Source organism: Dendrobates tinctorius, unplaced genomic scaffold (genome assembly GCF_039654945.1).
Source record: "Dendrobates tinctorius isolate UK_male_01 unplaced genomic scaffold, ASM3965494v1 ptg000250l, whole genome shotgun sequence".
In the NCBI taxonomy this organism is placed as follows: Eukaryota; Metazoa; Chordata; class Amphibia; order Anura; family Dendrobatidae; genus Dendrobates; species Dendrobates tinctorius.
In genome coordinates, this window is record NW_027361917.1 from 40476312 (window position 1) to 40498753 (window position 22442).

Consider the following 22442-nt stretch of genomic DNA (forward strand, 5'->3'; position numbering starts at 1 on the left):
AGAACAGCTCTGCAAAAACTCTACAAATGCGCTTTGGGAAATGCATCAGGAAAAATTCCTTCAAAAACTCAAAGTTTTTCAAAACCTATAGTGGGAAAAATGTTGAAAAAACTGAAAACATGAAAAGCAAAGTGCTTTCATAATAGAAATAGGCAGAATCCTTCAAGTGTTTTTAAGAGATTTTTCAGACATTTTAAGGAGTGGACCCACTCCCAAAAATTCAGGGCGCATATAGAATCAGATGCTATGCTCTGATATTGACTTTATATGTATGCATTGTAAGGTGACTATAAAGGATTTTTATGCCACGAGCAGCAGAGTACAGGCCGCATGACGCTCCAGCAGCCCAGGTGATAAGGTAATGACTGCGGGCACACAGGTCTGCGGCTATGTATGTTAATCAGTATCTTCTAAGAAGTATGCGAGAGTTGGGGAGCCTGTGGCTGCTTGTATGCTGAAAAGAAGTGTAAAATATGTACAGTACAAATACAGATACTGGCTGGAGCCCAGCTCTGGCCGCTTTACCTGAATACTCTTATTTATTGTATTACAGTATATGAGTGATTATTTTTTGTGCTCATCCTTGTCCTCATAGATTGTAAGCTCTTGTGAGCAAGACCTTTATTCCTTGTTTGAATAGTTGAACTATGTATTAGGCTCCTTTCACATGTCAAATTTTACATGGTCTGTACATGTTTTTCACATGTCTATAGTGCTGTTCACATGTGCACTTTTTGGGACTGAATGTCTGCAAAAATCCCCCCAAAACATACAGTCATCTCTGATTTTGATCCTAGTCATGGATGAAAAAAGCAAACATACTGATCACACACAGAATGCATGTGAATAAAGTACAGATAGGAATATGGGTGAAAAGAGTCATTTCTTTCTGGCTGGGAAACGTATAATTTATTTCCACACTTCTCCAAGCCTGCTTTAGAGCAATCACAGCAATCTGCACCTGAGAGAGATGACTTCGGTTTGTTGGAAGAAACAAATCTGTTGTTTTTTTTTTTTTTTCAGTAAAGCAATTTATGCGGAGGATTGCCTTATTAGGATATAGGGCTAAGTTCACACAATGCAGAGTTGTTGCACAGAGTTCTGTGATTGTGGGTGTTGAGATAAGTGACTGCTCACACTGCTATACACCCGGTCTCGCTGACTTAATACTGTAGATACCAAAAGTGCTGAGGTAAGAACAGGCTGCTCACACTGCTGTCTACACTGTCTATCTGATCTAATACTGCAGATAGCAGGGGTGTTAAAGAAGAGGCTTCTCACACTGCCTATCTGGTTTAATACTGGAGATACCACAGGTGCTGAGGTAATAAGAAGCAGCTCACACTGCTGTCCACCCTATCTGATCTTATGCTGGAGATACCAGGTGTGTTAAAGAAGAGGCTGCTCACTCTGCTGTCCACACTGTGTATCTGATCTAATACTGCAGATACCATGGGTGTCGAGTTAAGAAGAGGCTGCTCACACTGCTGTCCACCCTTGTCTATCTGATCTAATACTGTAGATACCAGGTGTGTTAAAGAAAGAAGAGTCTGCTCACACTTTTGTCCACACTGTATCTGATCTAATACTTGAGATACTAGGAGTGCTGAGGTAAGTGGCTGCTCACACTGCTATCTACACTGTATCTGATCTAATACTGGAGATACTAGGAGTGCTGATAAGAGGCTGCACACACTGCTGTCCACACTGTATCTGATCTAATACTGGAGATACTAGGAGTGCTGAGGTAAGAAGAGGCTGCTCACACTGCTGTCCACACTGTATCTGATCTAATACTGGAGATACTAGGAGTGCTGAGGTAAGAAGAGGCTGCTCTAACTGCTGTCCACACTGTATCTGATCTAATACTGGAGATACTAGGAGTGCTGATAAGAGGCTGCTCACACTGCTGTCCACACTGTATCTGATCTAATACTGGAGATACTAGGAGTGATGATAAGAGGCTGCTCACACTGCTGTCCACACTGTATCTGATCTAATACTAGAGATACTAGGAGTGCTGATAAGAGGCTGCTCACACTGCTGTCCACACTGTATCTGATCTAATACTGGAGATAGTAGGAGTGCTGATAAGAGGCTGCTCACACTGCTGTCCACACTGTATCTGATCTAATACTGGAGATACTAGGAGTGCTGAGGTAAGAAGAGGCTGCTCTAACTGCTGTCCACACTGTATCTGATCTAATACTGGAGATACTAGGAGTGCTGATAAGAGGCTGCTCACACTGCTGTCCACACTGTATCTGATCTAATACTGGAGATACTAGGAGTGCTGATAAGAGGCTGCTTGCTCACACTGCTGTCCACACTGTATCTGATCTAATACTGGAGATACTAGGAGTGCTGATAAGAGGCTGCTCACACTGCTGTCCACACTGTATCTGATCTAATACTGGAGATACTAGGAGTGCTGATAAGAGGCTGCTCACACTGCTGTCCACACTGTATCTGATCTAATACTGGAGATACTAGGAGTGCTGATAAGAGGCTGCTCACACTGCTGTCCACACTGTATCTGATCTAATACTGGAGATATTAGGAGTGCTGATAAGAGGCTGCTCACACTGCTGTCCACACTGTATCTGATCTAATACTGGAGATACTAGGAGTGCTGATAAGAGGCTGCTTGCTCACACTGCTGTCCACACTGTATCTGATCTAATACTGGAGATACTAGGAGTGCTGATAAGAGGCTGCTCACACTGCTGTCCACACTGTATCTGATCTAATACTGGAGATACTAGGAGTGCTGATAAGAGGCTGCTCACACTGCTGTCCACACTGTATCTGATCTAATACTGGAGATACTAGGAGTGCTGATAAGAGGCTGCTTGCTCACACTGCTGTCCACACTGTATCTGATCTAATACTGGAGATACTAGGAGTGCTGATAAAAGGCTGCTCACACTGCTGTCCACACTGTATCTGATCTAATACTGGAGATATTAGGAGTGCTGAGGCAAGAGGCTGCTCACAATTCTGTCCACCCAGTCATTTCTAAACCATTTCAGCTCTCTAGTGATTACCTCCTTAGAAAAAACTACTGTGATTTGCTAATTAAAAGTATATATAATTTAATTTATAAGGATATTTCCTTTAGTTATCTGTTATTCTCTATTCCCAGAGAACCACTTTAAGTGCCTACCATAAACAGAAAAAAACATGGCTACAGTTGCATCATTTACATTTTATTTCAGTAATCAATGAAAGACTAAAGCAATAATAATCGCAAGACAGAATTTACAACCTACCAGATCGAGATTTGATAATATCGCTAAACTCATTGGTTTGTTCTCCATCAGTTCTGTCGAGCTGTGCCCCAACATTAGCCATTGCAGGTAATTCTTTGAAGCTGATCACACTTTACAGGAAAGGATCCGTGGGCATGTAACTTAGAGTCAAGTGACTGAGCTAGGGTGAAATACCTAAAAAAAAAATGAATTTGTATTATTGACTGGAAACAACACCACTGCTGCTGTCTTGGTTTCCAAAAGCATATTCACATGGATTAGTGTTTTTTGTTCATCCATTTACATTGTTATATGGGCATACCCCTGTAAATGAACACAGTACAAAGTTGAGAAAATCACAGAATAAACCTTGACATGATGTGACACGTGAATAAACGCTTACAATGACTTGCACGATATTTAGAAAACAATTGTGAACCTTTTTAGGTGGTTTATCTCTGAGCTCATTTCATTTCTCTTTGCTTAGTTCCTCTGATTACTGTACATACGTGCCTTTCCATCCAATCTACTACTGTTACTCAGGGGATGCCCATTCTCATGATAGATGCCAGGGATGTTAGGAATTTATGTCTTAAAGGGATTAACCAGCAATTAATTTTTCTCATTTCTATGCCCCGTGCACAAATAACGAATTGAGATTTTCTCACCCACCGCTACTCTGGAGTCGTCTCTTCACTGCTACTCCCAGTCTTTCTTGACACTGCAGCAGTGTTCAAATGCTGCAACCGTGAAGTCACTTGCAGCTTGTCAAGAAACACTGGGGCAGCAGCGGAGAGGCAGCATTGCAGCAGAAGTAGGTGAGTAACACTCAGCTTACTTTTACATTGGGCAAGAATATAGATATAACAAACTTATTACTGGAGAACACTTAATTTTTTCTTAGGACTTTGGGTTTCAAAACTGTCTCTAAGTCCACAAACAGGTTTTTCCAATATAAGCATTAACGAAATATTAGTGGGTTATGCTATCAATGTCTAACTGGTAGATTTACGACCACTGGGACTGCCATAATGGCTAAAATGATGGAGCTGTAATGTCTACTAGGCAGGGTGAGCCTTTTAGCTTCTTTTAGAAAAGAAACACCAGGGAATGGCTGTGATTCATAAAACAGCGTGGATCCATCCTTCTAAACATTGTGGAGATGTCACTGGTCGGGAAGGTGTAAGGGTATGTGCATACTTGGCACAAAATCTGGAGAAAATCCGCAGAAAACCCATAGGGACTCCGCAGGTAAAACACAGGTCATTTTTTACCTGCGAATTCTGCAGAAACCATGCAGAAAAATCCGCAATGGAATCCGCAACGTGTGCACATACCCTAAGGCTATTTAAAACGTCAGACATTGACTTGTATAGAGTAGCCACCTATTCCTGGTGGTACTGTGTCTGCAAGAGAGGGAATTAGTGTAGTAAAAAGGTCAAAACATTTGTTTTTCTTAACTTTTTTTTAAGGCGACATTCACACGTTCAGTATCTGGTCAGTATTTTACATCAGTGTTTGTAAATCAAGACCAGGAGTGGGTGATAAATACAGGAGTGGTGACGTGTTTCGATTATACTTTTCCTCTGTTCCACTCCTGATTTTGTTTACTTTTTTAGTTTAGTTACTCTTACGCATCTAATATCTCTATGATACTGCATGAATCATTTTATAAAATACTCGTAAGATGGTATTATATACCTACTACATTATCTCACATTAACCCTGATAAATCTACATTATGATGGAGGAATTGTGGCCACCTCCTCCATATTTTCTGGAGATGCCCTGTCACAACCCAACAGGGGAACGGCCAGCGGACGGCACAGCACACACTCAAAGGGATGGTAAAGGGGAAAGGAAGGCCTTAACAATAGGGAATGAGGGATGGGACACCTCCTAAGCTCCAACTTGTGCCTGTCCCTGCACTCCCTGAACGCCCTAAGCGGGTCCTTCCCCCCGCCGCCGTTACAAACCTCATCCCTCACTGTCATCTCACACTGGCAAGGACGCTAGCATCACCACTGCAGATGGTACAAACAGACAGACAGACAGACAAGGTAAAAACACAAAACTTAGCCCCAGGCACAGCTGCCAAGCTACACACGGCAGAGGATACGGAAACAGGACCTCAAAATTCACAGAAGAAGCAGATTCAGCGCTGACACCAGAAAGCTGCAACTGCAAGGCTGGTCTCCATAGAAAACTCTATCACCAACAGTCAGCTGATGCATGAGTGACCATTTAAAAGCTGGTGGGAGTGGTCACTACCCACATCAGCTGACCTAGCAACTCAGCAGCTGCAGCAAGCTGCCAGCAAGGAAAACTGACAATAACCCCTGCTGGTCTGAAAGGGAAAAAGATACAATTAAATTATAGTGGAACCAGTGCTGCCACAAATCCATTAATGGATTGTGACAGCCCCAAAATTAAAAATTTATGGAAGAAAATCTCTCTTGTTATAAACAAACTACTTAATAAAACACTCTCAATTACTCCTCAGATGGTCCTTCTGTCCACTGGATAGGAAGACATTGCTCCAGTGATTACGGTAGACATATTTAAATCCATATTTTTCTCATGGTGAAAAACTCAATAGTCTTTTATTGGAGACTACCCAAACTTTCTGATATTTTGGAAAAATTCACCCTTCACAAATCACTAGAACACAGATTCGCCATAAACATTTAAAAGATATACTAAAAATGGGAACATTGGGCTCCTATTTTTCCATAGACTCAGTAATATTTAATTCTGAGTGTTTTGTTTATGTATTTCATTTTTGTGTGAAATATGTTGTTGTTTATACTACTAATGTACCTGTTTTCATGCTTGTAAATATTGACCGCAATTTATTAGATCATTTTAATGTGAAACCTTGCAATACAATCGAGTCCTCCCTTGTTCTCTTTCCCTTTATTCCCCAGTCCTCATCCCTCCCCTCAGTTAATAATCTTTAATTCCCATTCCCAACCCTTACCAATCCTTCCCCCCTTTTACCTACCTAAAAAGTTTAATAAAAATTATTGAAACACAAATACTGATGTAAAATACTGACCAAGTACGGAGTGTGTGAACGTGGCCCAAAGATGTAAAATTCATTTCCTAACTAAAATAATCTAAATATAGAAATTACAAGAGATTGCCTATAATTGACATTCACTATCCACTCCTAGCTTTATTTTGGGAGCTGAAGCAAAGAAAGTTTCAGATTACTTGGCTAGGGTCATCTTGAAGAATGGGAGAGGTTCATGCTATATTTATGCCATCCTAAAGTTGCATTTACACTACATGATTGTCAGGAATCAAGCGCTCCAAGCACTCATTCCCCTATGATCATGCCATGTGGATAGGCTGCTGATCACCTGGTGATGAGGAAAACACATTCGTCGGGTGAAATGATATTTTTGTTTGGTGAAAAGATCATCGTTCTTGGCAGCACATGGTCCTGTATTAAGTTATGGTCACATGTCTGGTAGTGATCAGTTAGAGTGGATCCAGCAGCAATCCGTTGGCAAAAAAGTTCTGCAGACACAACTTTTTACTCCATTTTTAAATAACTGATCTCTGTTGGATCCGTTCTTTTTTTTACATTGAAGTGTATGGAAAACGGATTTGTTAATTAGCCTCCTGTTTAGCTTTCATTTACAAAGGATTTGTAGTTTGCTTACTGCATCTATTAAGCAAAAAACGACCCGTTACTGGATCCAGTAAGCAAAAAACGACCCGTTACTGGATCCAGTAAGCAAAAAACGACCCGCTACTGGATCCAGTAAGCAAAAAACAACCCATTACTGGATCCAGTAAGCAAAAAACGACCCGTTACTGGATCCAGTAAGCAAAAAACGACCCGTTACAGGATCCAGTAAGCAAAAAACGACCCATTACAGGATCCAGTAAGCAAAAAACGACCCGTTACTGGATCCAGTAAGCAAAAAACGACCCGTTACTGGATCCAGTAAGCAAAAAACGACCCGCTACTGGATCCAGTAAGCAAAAAACAACCCATTACTGGATCTAGTAAGCAAAAAACGACCCGTTACTGGATCCAGTAAGCAAAAAACGACCCATTACAGGATCCAGTAAGCAAAAAACGACCCGTTACTGGATCCAGTAAGCAAAAATCGACCCGTTACTGGATCCAGTAAGCAAAAAACAACCCATTACTGGATCAAGTAAGCAAAAAACGACCCGTTACTGGATCCAGTAAGCAAAAAACAACCCATTACTGGATCCAGTAAGCAAAAAACGACCCATTACTGAATCTAGTAAGCAAAAAGGGATCCATTTTCCTAGGTCATTGTTAAAAAAATGTATCCAACAGAGATCAGTTATATAAAAATGGACTAAAAAGTTGTATAGCTGCTTTTTGAGCAATCTGTGAGGGTCTCTGCAGTCGTCACATCACCCAACAATCTGCAGGATATGTCAGGGCGTACTTATCATTTAGAAGAAAAATTAAATGCTAGGTGCTCTTCAAGGTGTCAATACCTTTCCCAACTCCACCATGAACATTGCATGCTTTGTTTTGCCAAGTAGCGTTTTCAATGGGCAGAGAGGAGTATGGCCTCCTTCAGATGTCAGTGACTATTTTCATCAGTGTTTTATCACATTTTCATTCGCCAAAGTACACAAATATGTGATCAGCTCTGTAGGCTACAATGGGGATGTGTTCTTCTAAGCATGAAAAATATAGATACAGCACGCATATTACAATAATGTAACCAAGTTGTTTACAAATAAAGCATTACTTTGTTGCAATGTATTCTTACACAATATCTGTGGATGGTAACCCCACAACAATTTCTATCATTCTAACAGAACCTGCTTATGACTGGCTATCTTGTCCTGGGGGATAGTCTGAGTGACTCTACTAGTTTTGTGACATCCCATGAAATATTTAGAAGTCACAGATCAGCACATTTCGCACATTTCATAAAAGCTGGCTAAGCACGTTCGGCTCTGTTCACACAGTTCATTTGTTGGCTTCATTTTAGTGATAAACAGAATAAGTGATCCGCAGCATTAATTATGCAAGTGGAAAAAGAGAGGTCCAATTGATTATTATGCTGTCGGATTTCACAACAGAAAAACAAATCCTCTAGGTGGAATTTTTCGTTCTTAAAAAATGGAACCCAAAAGAATCCCGTAATAATCGATGAGTTCTCTCTGCTTTTTACATAATTCATGCAGTGAATCACTTATTCCAGACAACCAGAATTCCTGAATGGAAACAGTCTTAAAAGGAACCTGTCGTGTAAGATAACACTATTAGCCTGCAGATGTGGGGTTGTTCTGCAGGATAATAGTGTTATCTTACACGACAGGTTCCCTTTAAGACTGTTTCCATTCAGGAATTCTAGTTGTCTGCGCCGTTTTCTAAATTAATTTTATTTTTCCTGGCAGCATCCGGCTTACAGTCACAGGAGTGGTGCCGGCACAGTTTCAGTTACCGCTCAGTGTATTGAGAGCGGCAGCTGTAAAAGCGCCCCAGGACTGACTGACATCTGGACCTAATGCTGAGCTGGCTGTCAGTCAGTGACAGAGGCACGGTTACAACCACCGCTCTCTATGCACAGAGCAGTGATTGAAACCGCGGCGGCACCACCTATATTACTGGAAGCCGGGCGTTCCTTTCCTCCCGCAGTCGGGCTCTCAATGCCAGCGCCGCATGGTGTCAGAATGCTACAAACCTGCAGATTAACCCCATATTTGCAGGCAAATAGTGTTATTTTACATGACAGGATCCCCTTAATAAATGATCAGTGTCCTATCTGCCCCCAGTAAAGTGTTAAGTGCAGCGATACGGATACATGTCCCACCTTACACACAGCGATACGGATACATGTCACACCTAACACGCAGCGATACGCATACATGTCCCTCCTTACACGCAGCAATACGGATACATGTCCCTCCTTACACGCAGCGATACCAATACATGTCCCTCCTTACACGCTGCAATACGGATACATGTCACACCTTACACGCAGCGATACGGATACATGTCCCTCCTTACAAGCAGCGATATGGATACATGTCCCTCCTTACACGCAGCGATATGGATACATGTCCCTCCTTACACGCAGCGATACGGATACATGTCACACCTAACACGCAGCGATACGGATACATGACCCACCTTACACGCTGCGATACGGATACACGTCACACCTTACACGCAGCGATACGGATACACGTCCCTCCTTACATGCAGCGATACGGATACACGACCCCCTTACACGCAGCGATACGGATACACGTCCCACCTTACACGCAGCGATACGGATACATGTCCCTCCTTACACGCAGCGATACGGATACATGTCCCTCCTTACACGCAGCGATACGGATACATGACCCACCTTACACGCAGCGATACGGATACATGTCCCTCCTTACACGCAGCGATACGGATACACGACCCACCTTACACGCAGCGATACGGATACACGTCCCACCTTACACGCAGCGATACGGATACATGTCCCTCCTTACACGCAGCGATACGGATACATGTCCCTCCTTACACGCAGCGATACGGATACATGACCCACCTTACACGCAGCGATACGGATACATGTCCCTCCTTACACGCAGCGATACGGATACATGTCCCTCCTTACATGCAGCGATACGGATACATGTCACTCCTTACACGCAGCGATACGGATACATGACCCACCTTACACGCAGCAATACGGATACATGTTACTCCTTACACGCAGCGATACGGACACATGTCCCTCCTTACACGCAGCAATATGGATACATGTCCCTCCTTACACACAGCGACACGGATACATGTCCCTCCTTACACGCAGCGACACGGATACATGTCCCTCCTTACACGCAGCAAAACGGATACATGTCACTCCTTACACGCAGCGATACGGATACATGACCCACCATACACGCAGCGATACGGATACATGTCCCTCCTTACACGCAGCGATACGGATAAATGTCCCTCCTTACACGCAGTGATACGGATACATGTCACACCTAACACGCAGCGATACGGATACAGGTCCCTCCTTACACGCAGCGATACGGATACAGGTCCCTCCTTACACGCAGCGATACGGATACATGTCCCTCCTTACACGCAGCGATACGGATACATGTCACACCTTACACGCAGCGATACGGATACATGACCCACCTTACACGCTGCGATACGGATACATGTCCCTCCTTACACGCAGCGATACGAATACATGTCCCTCCTTACACGCAGCGATACGGATACATATCCCTCCTTACACGCAGCGATACGGATACATGTCCCTCCTTACACGCAGCGATACGGATACACGTCCCTCCTTACACGCAGCGATACGGATAAACGTCCCTCCTTACACGCAGCGATACGGATACATGTCCCTCCTTACACGCAGCGATACGGATACATGTCCCTCCTTACACGCAGCGATACGGATACATGACCCACCTTACACGCAGCGATACGGATACATGTCACTCCTTACACGCAGCGATACGGATACATGTCCCTCCTTACACGCAGCGATACGGATACATGTCCCTCCTTACACGCAGCGATACGGATACACGTCCCTCCTTACACGCAGCGATACGGATACATGTCCCTCCTTACACGCAGCGATACGGACACATGTCCCACCTTACACGCAGCGATACGGATACATGTCACACCTTACACGCAGCGATACGGATACATGTCCCTCCTTACACGCAGCGATACGGATACATGTCCCTCCTTACACGCAGCGATACGGATACATGTCCCTCCTTACACGCAGTAATACGGATACATGTCCCTCCTTACACGCAGCGATATGGATACATGTCCCTCCTTACACGCAGCGATACGGATACATGTCCCTCCTTACACGCAGCGATACGGATACATGTCACTCCTTACACGCAGCGATACGGATACACGTCCCTCCTTACACGCAGCGATACGGATACATGTCCCTCCTTACACGCAGCGATACGGATACACGTCCCTCCTTACACGCAGCGATACGGATACATGTCCCTCCATACACGCAGCGATACGGATACACGTCCCTCCTTACACGCAGCGATACGGATACATGTCACTCCTTACACGCAGCGATACGGATACTCATCCCTCCTTACACGCAGCGATACGGATACATGTCCCTCCTTACACGCAGCGATACGGATACATGTCCCTCCTTACACGCAACGATACGGATACATGTCCCTCCTTACACGCAGCGATACGAATACATGTCCCTCCTTACACGCAGCGATACGGATACATGTCACACCTAACACGCAGCGATACGGATACATGTCCCTCCTTACACGCAGAGATACGGATACATGTCCCTCCTTACACGCAGCGATATGGATACATGTCCCTCCTTACACGCAGCGATACGGATACACGTCCCTCCTTACACGCAGCGATACGGATACACGTCCCTCCTTACACGCAGCGATACGGATACATGTCCCTCCTTACACGCAGCGATACGGATACATGTCCCTCCTTACACGCAGCGATACGGACACATGTCAAACCTTACACGCAGCGATACGGATACATGTCACACCTTACACGCAGCGATACGGATACATGTCCCTCCTTACACGCAGCGATACGGATACATGTCCCTCCTTACACGCAGCGATACGGATACATGTCCCTCCTTACACGCAGCGATACGGATACATGTCCCTCCTTACACGCAGCGATACGGATACACGTCCCTCCTTACACGCAGCGATACGGATACATGTCACTCCTTACACGCAGCGATACGGATACATGTCCCTCCTTACACGCAGCGATACGGATACATGTCCCTCCTTACACGCAGCGATACGGATACACGTCCCTCCTTACACGCAGCGATACGGATACACGTCCCTCCTTACACGCAGCGATACGGATACACGTCCCTCCTTACACGCAGCGATACGGATACATGTCACTCCTTACACGCAGCGATACGGATACATGTCCCTCCTTACACGCTGCGATACGGATACATGTCACACCTTACACGCAGCGATACGGATACATGTCCCTCCTTACACGCAGCGATACGGATACATGTCACACCTTACACGCAGCGATACGGATACATGTCCCTCCTTACACGCAGCGATACGGATACACGACCCACCTTACACTCAGCGATACGGATACATGTCCCTCCTTACACGCAGCGATACGGATACATGTCCCTCCTTACACTCAGCGATACGGATACATGTCCCTCCTTACACTCAGCGATACGGATACACGTCCCTCCTTACATGCAGCGATACGGATACATGTCACTCCTTACACGCAGCGATACGGATATGTGTCCCTCCTTACACGCAGCGATACGGATACACGTCCCTCCTTACACGCAGCGATACGGATACGTGTCCCTCCTTACACGCAGCGATACGGATACATGTCCCTCCTTACACTCAGCGATACGGATACATGTCCCTCCTTACACTCAGCGATACGGATACACGTCCCTCCTTACATGCAGCGATACGGATACATGTCACTCCTTACACGCAGCGATACGGATATGTGTCCCTCCTTACACGCAGCGATACGGATACACGTCCCTCCTTACACGCAGCGATACGGATACGTGTCCCTCCTTACACGCAGCGATACGGATACGTGTCCCTCCTTACACGCAGCGATACGGATACATGTCACTCCTTACACTCAGCGATACGGATACATGTCCCTCCTTACACTCAGCGATACGGATACATGTCCCTCCTTACCCGCAGCGATACGGATACACGTCCCTCCTTACACGCAGCGATACGGATATGTGTCCCTCCTTACACGCAGCGATACGGATACACGTCCCTCCTTACACGCAGCGATACGGATATGTGTCCCTCCTTACACGCAGCGATACGGATACATGTCCCTCCTTACACGCAGCGATACGGATACACGTCCCTCCTTACACGCAGCGATACGGATACATGTCACTCCTTACACTCAGCGATACGGATACATGTCCCTCCTTACACACAGCGATACGGATATGTGTCCCTCCTTACACGCAGCGATACGGATACACGTCCCTCCTTACACGCAGCGATACGGATACATGTCACTCCTTACACTCAGCGATACGGATACATGTCCCTCCTTACACGCAGCGATACGGATACATGTCCCTCCTTACACGCAGTAATACGGATACATGTCCCTCCTTACACGCAGCGATATGGATACATGTCCCTCCTTACACGCAGCGATACGGATACATGTCCCTCCTTACACGCAGCGATACGGATACATGTCACTCCTTACACGCAGCGATACGGATACACGTCCCTCCTTACACGCAGCGATACGGATACATGTCCCTCCTTACACGCAGCGATACGGATACACGTCCCTCCTTACACGCAGCGATACGGATACATGTCCCTCCATACACGCAGCGATACGGATACACGTCCCTCCTTACACGCAGCGATACGGATACATGTCACTCCTTACACGCAGCGATACGGATACTCATCCCTCCTTACACGCAGCGATACGGATACATGTCCCTCCTTACACGCAGCGATACGGATACATGTCCCTCCTTACACGCAACGATACGGATACATGTCCCTCCTTACACGCAGCGATACGAATACATGTCCCTCCTTACACGCAGCGATACGGATACATGTCACACCTAACACGCAGCGATACGGATACATGTCCCTCCTTACACGCAGAGATACGGATACATGTCCCTCCTTACACGCAGCGATACGGATACATGTCCCTCCTTACACGCAGCGATACGGATACACGTCCCTCCTTACACGCAGCGATACGGATACACGTCCCTCCTTACACGCAGCGATACGGATACATGTCCCTCCTTACACGCAGCGATACGGATACATGTCCCTCCTTACACGCAGCGATACGGACACATGTCAAACCTTACACGCAGCGATACGGATACATGTCACACCTTACACGCAGCGATACGGATACATGTCCCTCCTTACACGCAGCGATACGGATACATGTCCCTCCTTACACGCAGCGATACGGATACATGTCCCTCCTTACACGCAGCGATACGGATACATGTCACTCCTTACACGCAGCGATACGGATACATGTCCCTCCTTACACGCAGCGATACGGACACATGTCAAACCTTACACGCAGCGATACGGATACATGTCACACCTTACACGCAGCGATACGGATACATGTCCCTCCTTACACGCAGCGATACGGATACATGTCCCTCCTTACACGCAGCGATACGGATACATGTCCCTCCTTACATGCAGCGATACGGATACATGTCACTCCTTACACGCAGCGATACGGATACATGACCCACCTTACACGCAGCAATACGGATACATGTTACTCCTTACACGCAGCGATACGGACACATGTCCCTCCTTACACGCAGCAATATGGATACATGTCCCTCCTTACACACAGCGACACGGATACATGTCCCTCCTTACACGCAGCGACACGGATACATGTCCCTCCTTACACGCAGCAAAACGGATACATGTCACTCCTTACACGCAGCGATACGGATACATGACCCACCATACACGCAGCGATACGGATACATGTCCCTCCTTACACGCAGCGATACGGATAAATGTCCCTCCTTACACGCAGTGATACGGATACATGTCACACCTAACACGCAGCGATACGGATACAGGTCCCTCCTTACACGCAGCGATACGGATACAGGTCCCTCCTTACACGCAGCGATACGGATACATGTCCCTCCTTACACGCAGCGATACGGATACATGTCACACCTTACACGCAGCGATACGGATACATGACCCACCTTACACGCTGCGATACGGATACATGTCCCTCCTTACACGCAGCGATACGAATACATGTCCCTCCTTACACGCAGCGATACGGATACATATCCCTCCTTACACGCAGCGATACGGATACATGTCCCTCCTTACACGCAGCGATACGGATACACGTCCCTCCTTACACGCAGCGATACGGATAAACGTCCCTCCTTACACGCAGCGATACGGATACATGTCCCTCCTTACACGCAGCGATACGGATACATGTCCCTCCTTACACGCAGCGATACGGATACATGACCCACCTTACACGCAGCGATACGGATACATGTCACTCCTTACACGCAGCGATACGGATACATGTCCCTCCTTACACGCAGCGATACGGATACATGTCCCTCCTTACACGCAGCGATACGGATACACGTCCCTCCTTACACGCAGCGATACGGATACATGTCCCTCCTTACACGCAGCGATACGGACACATGTCCCACCTTACACGCAGCGATACGGATACATGTCACACCTTACACGCAGCGATACGGATACATGTCCCTCCTTACACGCAGCGATACGGATACATGTCCCTCCTTACACGCAGCGATACGGATACATGTCCCTCCTTACACGCAGTAATACGGATACATGTCCCTCCTTACACGCAGCGATATGGATACATGTCCCTCCTTACACGCAGCGATACGGATACATGTCCCTCCTTACACGCAGCGATACGGATACATGTCACTCCTTACACGCAGCGATACGGATACACGTCCCTCCTTACACGCAGCGATACGGATACATGTCCCTCCTTACACGCAGCGATACGGATACACGTCCCTCCTTACACGCAGCGATACGGATACATGTCCCTCCATACACGCAGCGATACGGATACACGTCCCTCCTTACACGCAGCGATACGGATACATGTCACTCCTTACACGCAGCGATACGGATACTCATCCCTCCTTACACGCAGCGATACGGATACATGTCCCTCCTTACACGCAGCGATACGGATACATGTCCCTCCTTACACGCAACGATACGGATACATGTCCCTCCTTACACGCAGCGATACGAATACATGTCCCTCCTTACACGCAGCGATACGGATACATGTCACACCTAACACGCAGCGATACGGATACATGTCCCTCCTTACACGCAGAGATACGGATACATGTCCCTCCTTACACGCAGCGATATGGATACATGTCCCTCCTTACACGCAGCGATACGGATACACGTCCCTCCTTACACGCAGCGATACGGATACACGTCCCTCCTTACACGCAGCGATACGGATACATGTCCCTCCTTACACGCAGCGATACGGATACATGTCCCTCCTTACACGCAGCGATACGGACACATGTCAAACCTTACACGCAGCGATACGGATACATGTCACACCTTACACGCAGCGATACGGATACATGTCCCTCCTTACACGCAGCGATACGGATACATGTCCCTCCTTACACGCAGCGATACGGATACATGTCCCTCCTTACACGCAGCGATACGGATACATGTCCCTCCTTACACGCAGCGATACGGATACACGTCCCTCCTTACACGCAGCGATACGGATACATGTCACTCCTTACACGCAGCGATACGGATACATGTCCCTCCTTACACGCAGCGATACGGATACATGTCCCTCCTTACACGCAGCGATACGGATACACGTCCCTCCTTACACGCAGCGATACGGATACACGTCCCTCCTTACACGCAGCGATACGGATACACGTCCCTCCTTACACGCAGCGATACGGATACATGTCACTCCTTACACGCAGCGATACGGATACATGTCCCTCCTTACACGCTGCGATACGGATACATGTCACACCTTACACGCAGCGATACGGATACATGTCCCTCCTTACACGCAGCGATACGGATACATGTCACACCTTACACGCAGCGATACGGATACATGTCCCTCCTTACACGCAGCGATACGGATACACGACCCACCTTACACTCAGCGATACGGATACATGTCCCTCCTTACACGCAGCGATACGGATACATGTCCCTCCTTACACTCAGCGATACGGATACATGTCCCTCCTTACACTCAGCGATACGGATACACGTCCCTCCTTACATGCAGCGATACGGATACATGTCACTCCTTACACGCAGCGATACGGATATGTGTCCCTCCTTACACGCAGCGATACGGATACACGTCCCTCCTTACACGCAGCGATACGGATACGTGTCCCTCCTTACACGCAGCGATACGGATACATGTCCCTCCTTACACTCAGCGATACGGATACATGTCCCTCCTTACACTCAGCGATACGGATACACGTCCCTCCTTACATGCAGCGATACGGATACATGTCACTCCTTACACGCAGCGATACGGATATGTGTCCCTCCTTACACGCAGCGATACGGATACACGTCCCTCCTTACACGCAGCGATACGGATACGTGTCCCTCCTTACACGCAGCGATACGGATACGTGTCCCTCCTTACACGCAGCGATACGGATACATGTCACTCCTTACACTCAGCGATACGGATACATGTCCCTCCTTACACTCAGCGATACGGATACATGTCCCTCCTTACCCGCAGCGATACGGATACACGTCCCTCCTTACACGCAGCGATACGGATATGTGTCCCTCCTTACACGCAGCGATACGGATACACGTCCCTCCTTACACGCAGCGATACGGATATGTGTCCCTCCTTACACGCAGCGATACGGATACATGTCCCTCCTTACACGCAGCGATACGGATACACGTCCCTCCTTACACGCAGCGATACGGATACATGTCACTCCTTACACTCAGCGATACGGATACATGTCCCTCCTTACACACAGCGATACGGATATGTGTCCCTCCTTACACGCAGCGATACGGATACACGTCCCTCCTTACACGCAGCGATACGGATACATGTCACTCCTTACACTCAGCGATACGGATACATGTCCCTCCTTACACGCAGCGATACGGATACATGTCCCTCCTTACACGCAGTAATACGGATACATGTCCCTCCTTACACGCAGCGATATGGATACATGTCCCTCCTTACACGCAGCGATACGGATACATGTCCCTCCTTACACGCAGCGATACGGATACATGTCACTCCTTACACGCAGCGATACGGATACACGTCCCTCCTTACACGCAGCGATACGGATACATGTCCCTCCTTACACGCAGCGATACGGATACACGTCCCTCCTTACACGCAGCGATACGGATACATGTCCCTCCATACACGCAGCGATACGGATACACGTCCCTCCTTACACGCAGCGATACGGATACATGTCACTCCTTACACGCAGCGATACGGATACTCATCCCTCCTTACATGCAGCGATACGGATACATGTCCCTCCTTACACGCAGCGATACGGATACATGTCCCTCCTTACACGCAACGATACGGATACATGTCCCTCCTTACACGCAGCGATACGAATACATGTCCCTCCTTACACGCAGCGATACGGATACATGTCACACCTAACACGCAGCGATACGGATACATGTCCCTCCTTACACGCAGAGATACGGATACATGTCCCTCCTTACACGCAGCGATACGGATACATGTCCCTCCTTACACGCAGCGATACGGATACACGTCCCTCCTTACACGCAGCGATACGGATACACGTCCCTCCTTACACGCAGCGATACGGATACATGTCCCTCCTTACACGCAGCGATACGGATACATGTCCCTCCTTACACGCAGCGATACGGACACATGTCAAACCTTACACGCAGCGATACGGATACATGTCACACCTTACACGCAGCGATACGGATACATGTCCCTCCTTACACGCAGCGATACGGATACATGTCCCTCCTTACACGCAGCGATACGGATACATGTCCCTCCTTACACGCAGCGATACGGATACATGTCCCTCCTTACACGCAGCGATACGGATACACGTCCCTCCTTACACGCAGCGATACGGATACATGTCACTCCTTACACGCAGCGATACGGATACATGTCCCTCCTTACACGCAGCGATACGGATACATGTCCCTCCTTACACGCAGCGATACGGATACACGTCCCTCCTTACACGCAGCGATACGGATACACGTCCCTCCTTACACGCAGCGATACGGATACACGTCCCTCCTTACACGCAGCGATACGGATACATGTCACTCCTTACACGCAGCGATACGGATACATGTCCCTCCTTACACGCTGCGATACGGATACATGTCACACCTTACACGCAGCGATACGGATACATGTCCCTCCTTACACGCAGCGATACGGATACATGTCACACCTTACACGCAGCGATACGGATACATGTCCCTCCTTACACGCAGCGATACGGATACACGACCCACCTTACACTCAGCGATACGGATACATGTCCCTCCTTACACGCAGCGATACGGATACATGTCCCTCCTTACACTCAGCGATACGGATACATGTCCCTCCTTACACTCAGCGATACGGATACACGTCCCTCCTTACATGCAGCGATACGGATACATGTCACTCCTTACACGCAGCGATACGGATATGTGTCCCTCCTTACACGCAGCGATACGGATACACGTCCCTCCTTACACGCAGCGATACGGATACGTGTCCCTCCTTACACGCAGCGATACGGATACATGTCCCTCCTTACACTCAGCGATACGGATACATGTCCCTCCTTACACTCAGCGATACGGATACACGTCCCTCCTTACATGCAGCGATACGGATACATGTCACTCCTTACACGCAGCGATACGGATATGTGTCCCTCCTTACACGCAGCGATACGGATACACGTCCCTCCTTACACGCAGCGATACGGATACGTGTCCCTCCTTACACGCAGCGATACGGATACGTGTCCCTCCTTACACGCAGCGATACGGATACATGTCACTCCTTACACTCAGCGATACGGATACATGTCCCTCCTTACACTCAGCGATACGGATACATGTCCCTCCTTACCCGCAGCGATACGGATACACGTCCCTCCTTACACGCAGCGATACGGATATGTGTCCCTCCTTACACGCAGCGATACGGATACACGTCCCTCCTTACACGCAGCGATACGGATATGTGTCCCTCCTTACACGCAGCGATACGGATACATGTCCCTCCTTACACGCAGCGATACGGATACACGTCCCTCCTTACACGCAGCGATACGGATACATGTCACTCCTTACACTCAGCGATACGGATACATGTCCCTCCTTACACACAGCGATACGGATATGTGTCCCTCCTTACACGCAGCGATACGGATACACGTCCCTCCTTACACGCAGCGATACGGATACATGTCACTCCTTACACTCAGCGATACGGATACATGTCCCTCCTTACACTCAGCGATACGGATACATGTCCCTCCTTACACGCAGCGATACGGATACATGTCCCTCCTTACACTCAGCGATACGGATACATGTCCCTCCTTACCCGCAGCGATACGGATACACGTCCCTCCTTACACGCAGCGATACGGATACGTGTCCCTCCTTACACGCAGCGATACGGATACACGTCCCTCCTTACACGCAGCGATACGGATATGTGTCCCTCCTTACACGCAGCGATACGGATACATGTCCCTCCTTACACGCAGCGATACGGATACACGTCCCTCCTTACACGCAGCGATACGGATACATGTCACTCCTTACACTCAGCGATACGGATACATGTCCCTCCTTACACACAGCGATACGGATACACGTCCCTCCTTACACGCAGCGATACGGATACGTGTCCCTCCTTACACGCAGCGATACGGATACGTGTCCCTCCTTACACGCAGCGATACGGATACGTGTCCCTCCTTACACGCAGCGATACGGATACGTGTCCCTCCTTACACGCAGCGATACGGATACATGTCCCTCCTGTTTATTTCCATCTGTCATATTGTAAGACTAATCAAAACCTGCTGGTAAACTACAGCGAACCCGGCTGACTTTCCTCCCTATATTGTGCAATGTTAGGCGGTTCTCATCCCTTCCAATGACCATTCATTGCGCAGACCCCCAGATACTCCAGTCACTTCCCAACAGATGCAGGACGTTTCGGTGCCAGTGGCATGCGGCCCCTCTGGACTATGGACGGCGACACAAAGAGTGACAAGAGCCATGAGTGAGGTTACTAGTGACCCTGCAGTAAGGACCCAGCATTAGTCCCAGCAGAGCACCCTGCCAATCCCGTCCTCATGTAGAGACCTCCGTGCTCTCCAGTTACAGGCACACATGAATTATTCAGCCCAGTCATCTTACCTGGTTAGTCTCCCTTCTATGGCAGGACAGGGGCTCTTCTGGTCACTCCTCCATAAAGGATCGCTAGCACCCTACCGATCCACTCACAGGCACTGGGATCCCACCAGCCAAGTGGTCTACAGGGAGATCACAACATCCCGGATCGTAGGAGAGATTCCTGGGAGAATTCTACTTTTTACAGCTGCTCCTCCCTTCCTTGGCACAGCAGGAACAACTTGCAGCTGTCCGGTTACAGGAAAGAGTTAACAACTCCCTCTGCTGTATGCTCCTTAATAAGAGTTTGTTATCTCTCTTTTTCTCCAGTAATCCACAAGATCGTGATCTCACAGATCCGGCGATCACCCGCTGTCACCGATCTTTCCCTCCTATAGAAGTTGCATGGGTCCGCACGGCCGTCCCGTCTGCTCAGGGATCTCTCTCCTAACTTGTATTCGAGGTTCACAGTCGTAGTTCACTTTGGATTTCAGTGCGGTCGGGTGTCACAAAACTGAGAGAACGTGGCATACGTTTATCACGTCCCCGCCCTCACTGAATACACGGCTATCTCTCTTACTTTAGGGTTTACTGTGAGATGGAAGGCCGACAGGCGCCACCTGGTGGAGAATCGCTTACACTACTCATTTGTAGGATGGTACACATGAAGTATGTGTATACAGTATATACGCGCCCATGACCTCACTAAAGAAACACCAAGAAAGAAAAGTCCTAGAAGTATGGAAATCAAAGGATACATTTACATGATAATGATAAGTGATGAAAATTTTAAAACACAATTATAAAAAAAAAATCTTGATTTATTCAGTATTAAAGGGAACCTGTCACCATAAAAAACGCTATGACTTGGCAGATATGGGGTTAACCTGCAGATTAATAGTGTTAGTAACCTGCTCAGCTAAGTGAGGGTGCCGGGCATGTTAGGCCTCTTTCACACATCAGTTTTTCGCCGTCAGGCGCAATCCGGCTTTTTTTTGTAAAACCGGATCCAGCGAAATGCAATGCCGGATCCAGTTTTTCCCCATTGACTTGCATTAGCGCCGGATCGCGCTGGAT

The 22442-nt window shown here is 47.7% G+C and overlaps 1 protein-coding gene across 4 annotated transcripts in view; it reads right to left on the reverse strand.

Moving 5' to 3' along the window:
- Positions 1 to 21835, reverse strand: part of UTRN (utrophin) — an 897027-nt gene extending 875192 nt beyond the window's left edge. For 3 of the 4 annotated variants that reach the window (XM_073557629.1, XM_073557628.1, XM_073557625.1), the window contains exons 1-2: positions 21393 to 21834; positions 3273 to 3446 (exon numbers count right to left, since the gene is read on the reverse strand). In XM_073557629.1, coding sequence (XP_073413730.1) covers positions 3273 to 3354 — 82 coding nt within the window. In that variant the 5' untranslated portion in view covers positions 3355 to 3446; positions 21393 to 21834. Of the gene's footprint in view, positions 1 to 3272; positions 3447 to 21392 lie in introns of all 4 variants that reach the window. The other variant, XM_073557627.1, reaches the window with a different exon arrangement.
- Positions 21836 to 22442: the final 607 nt, after the last annotated feature.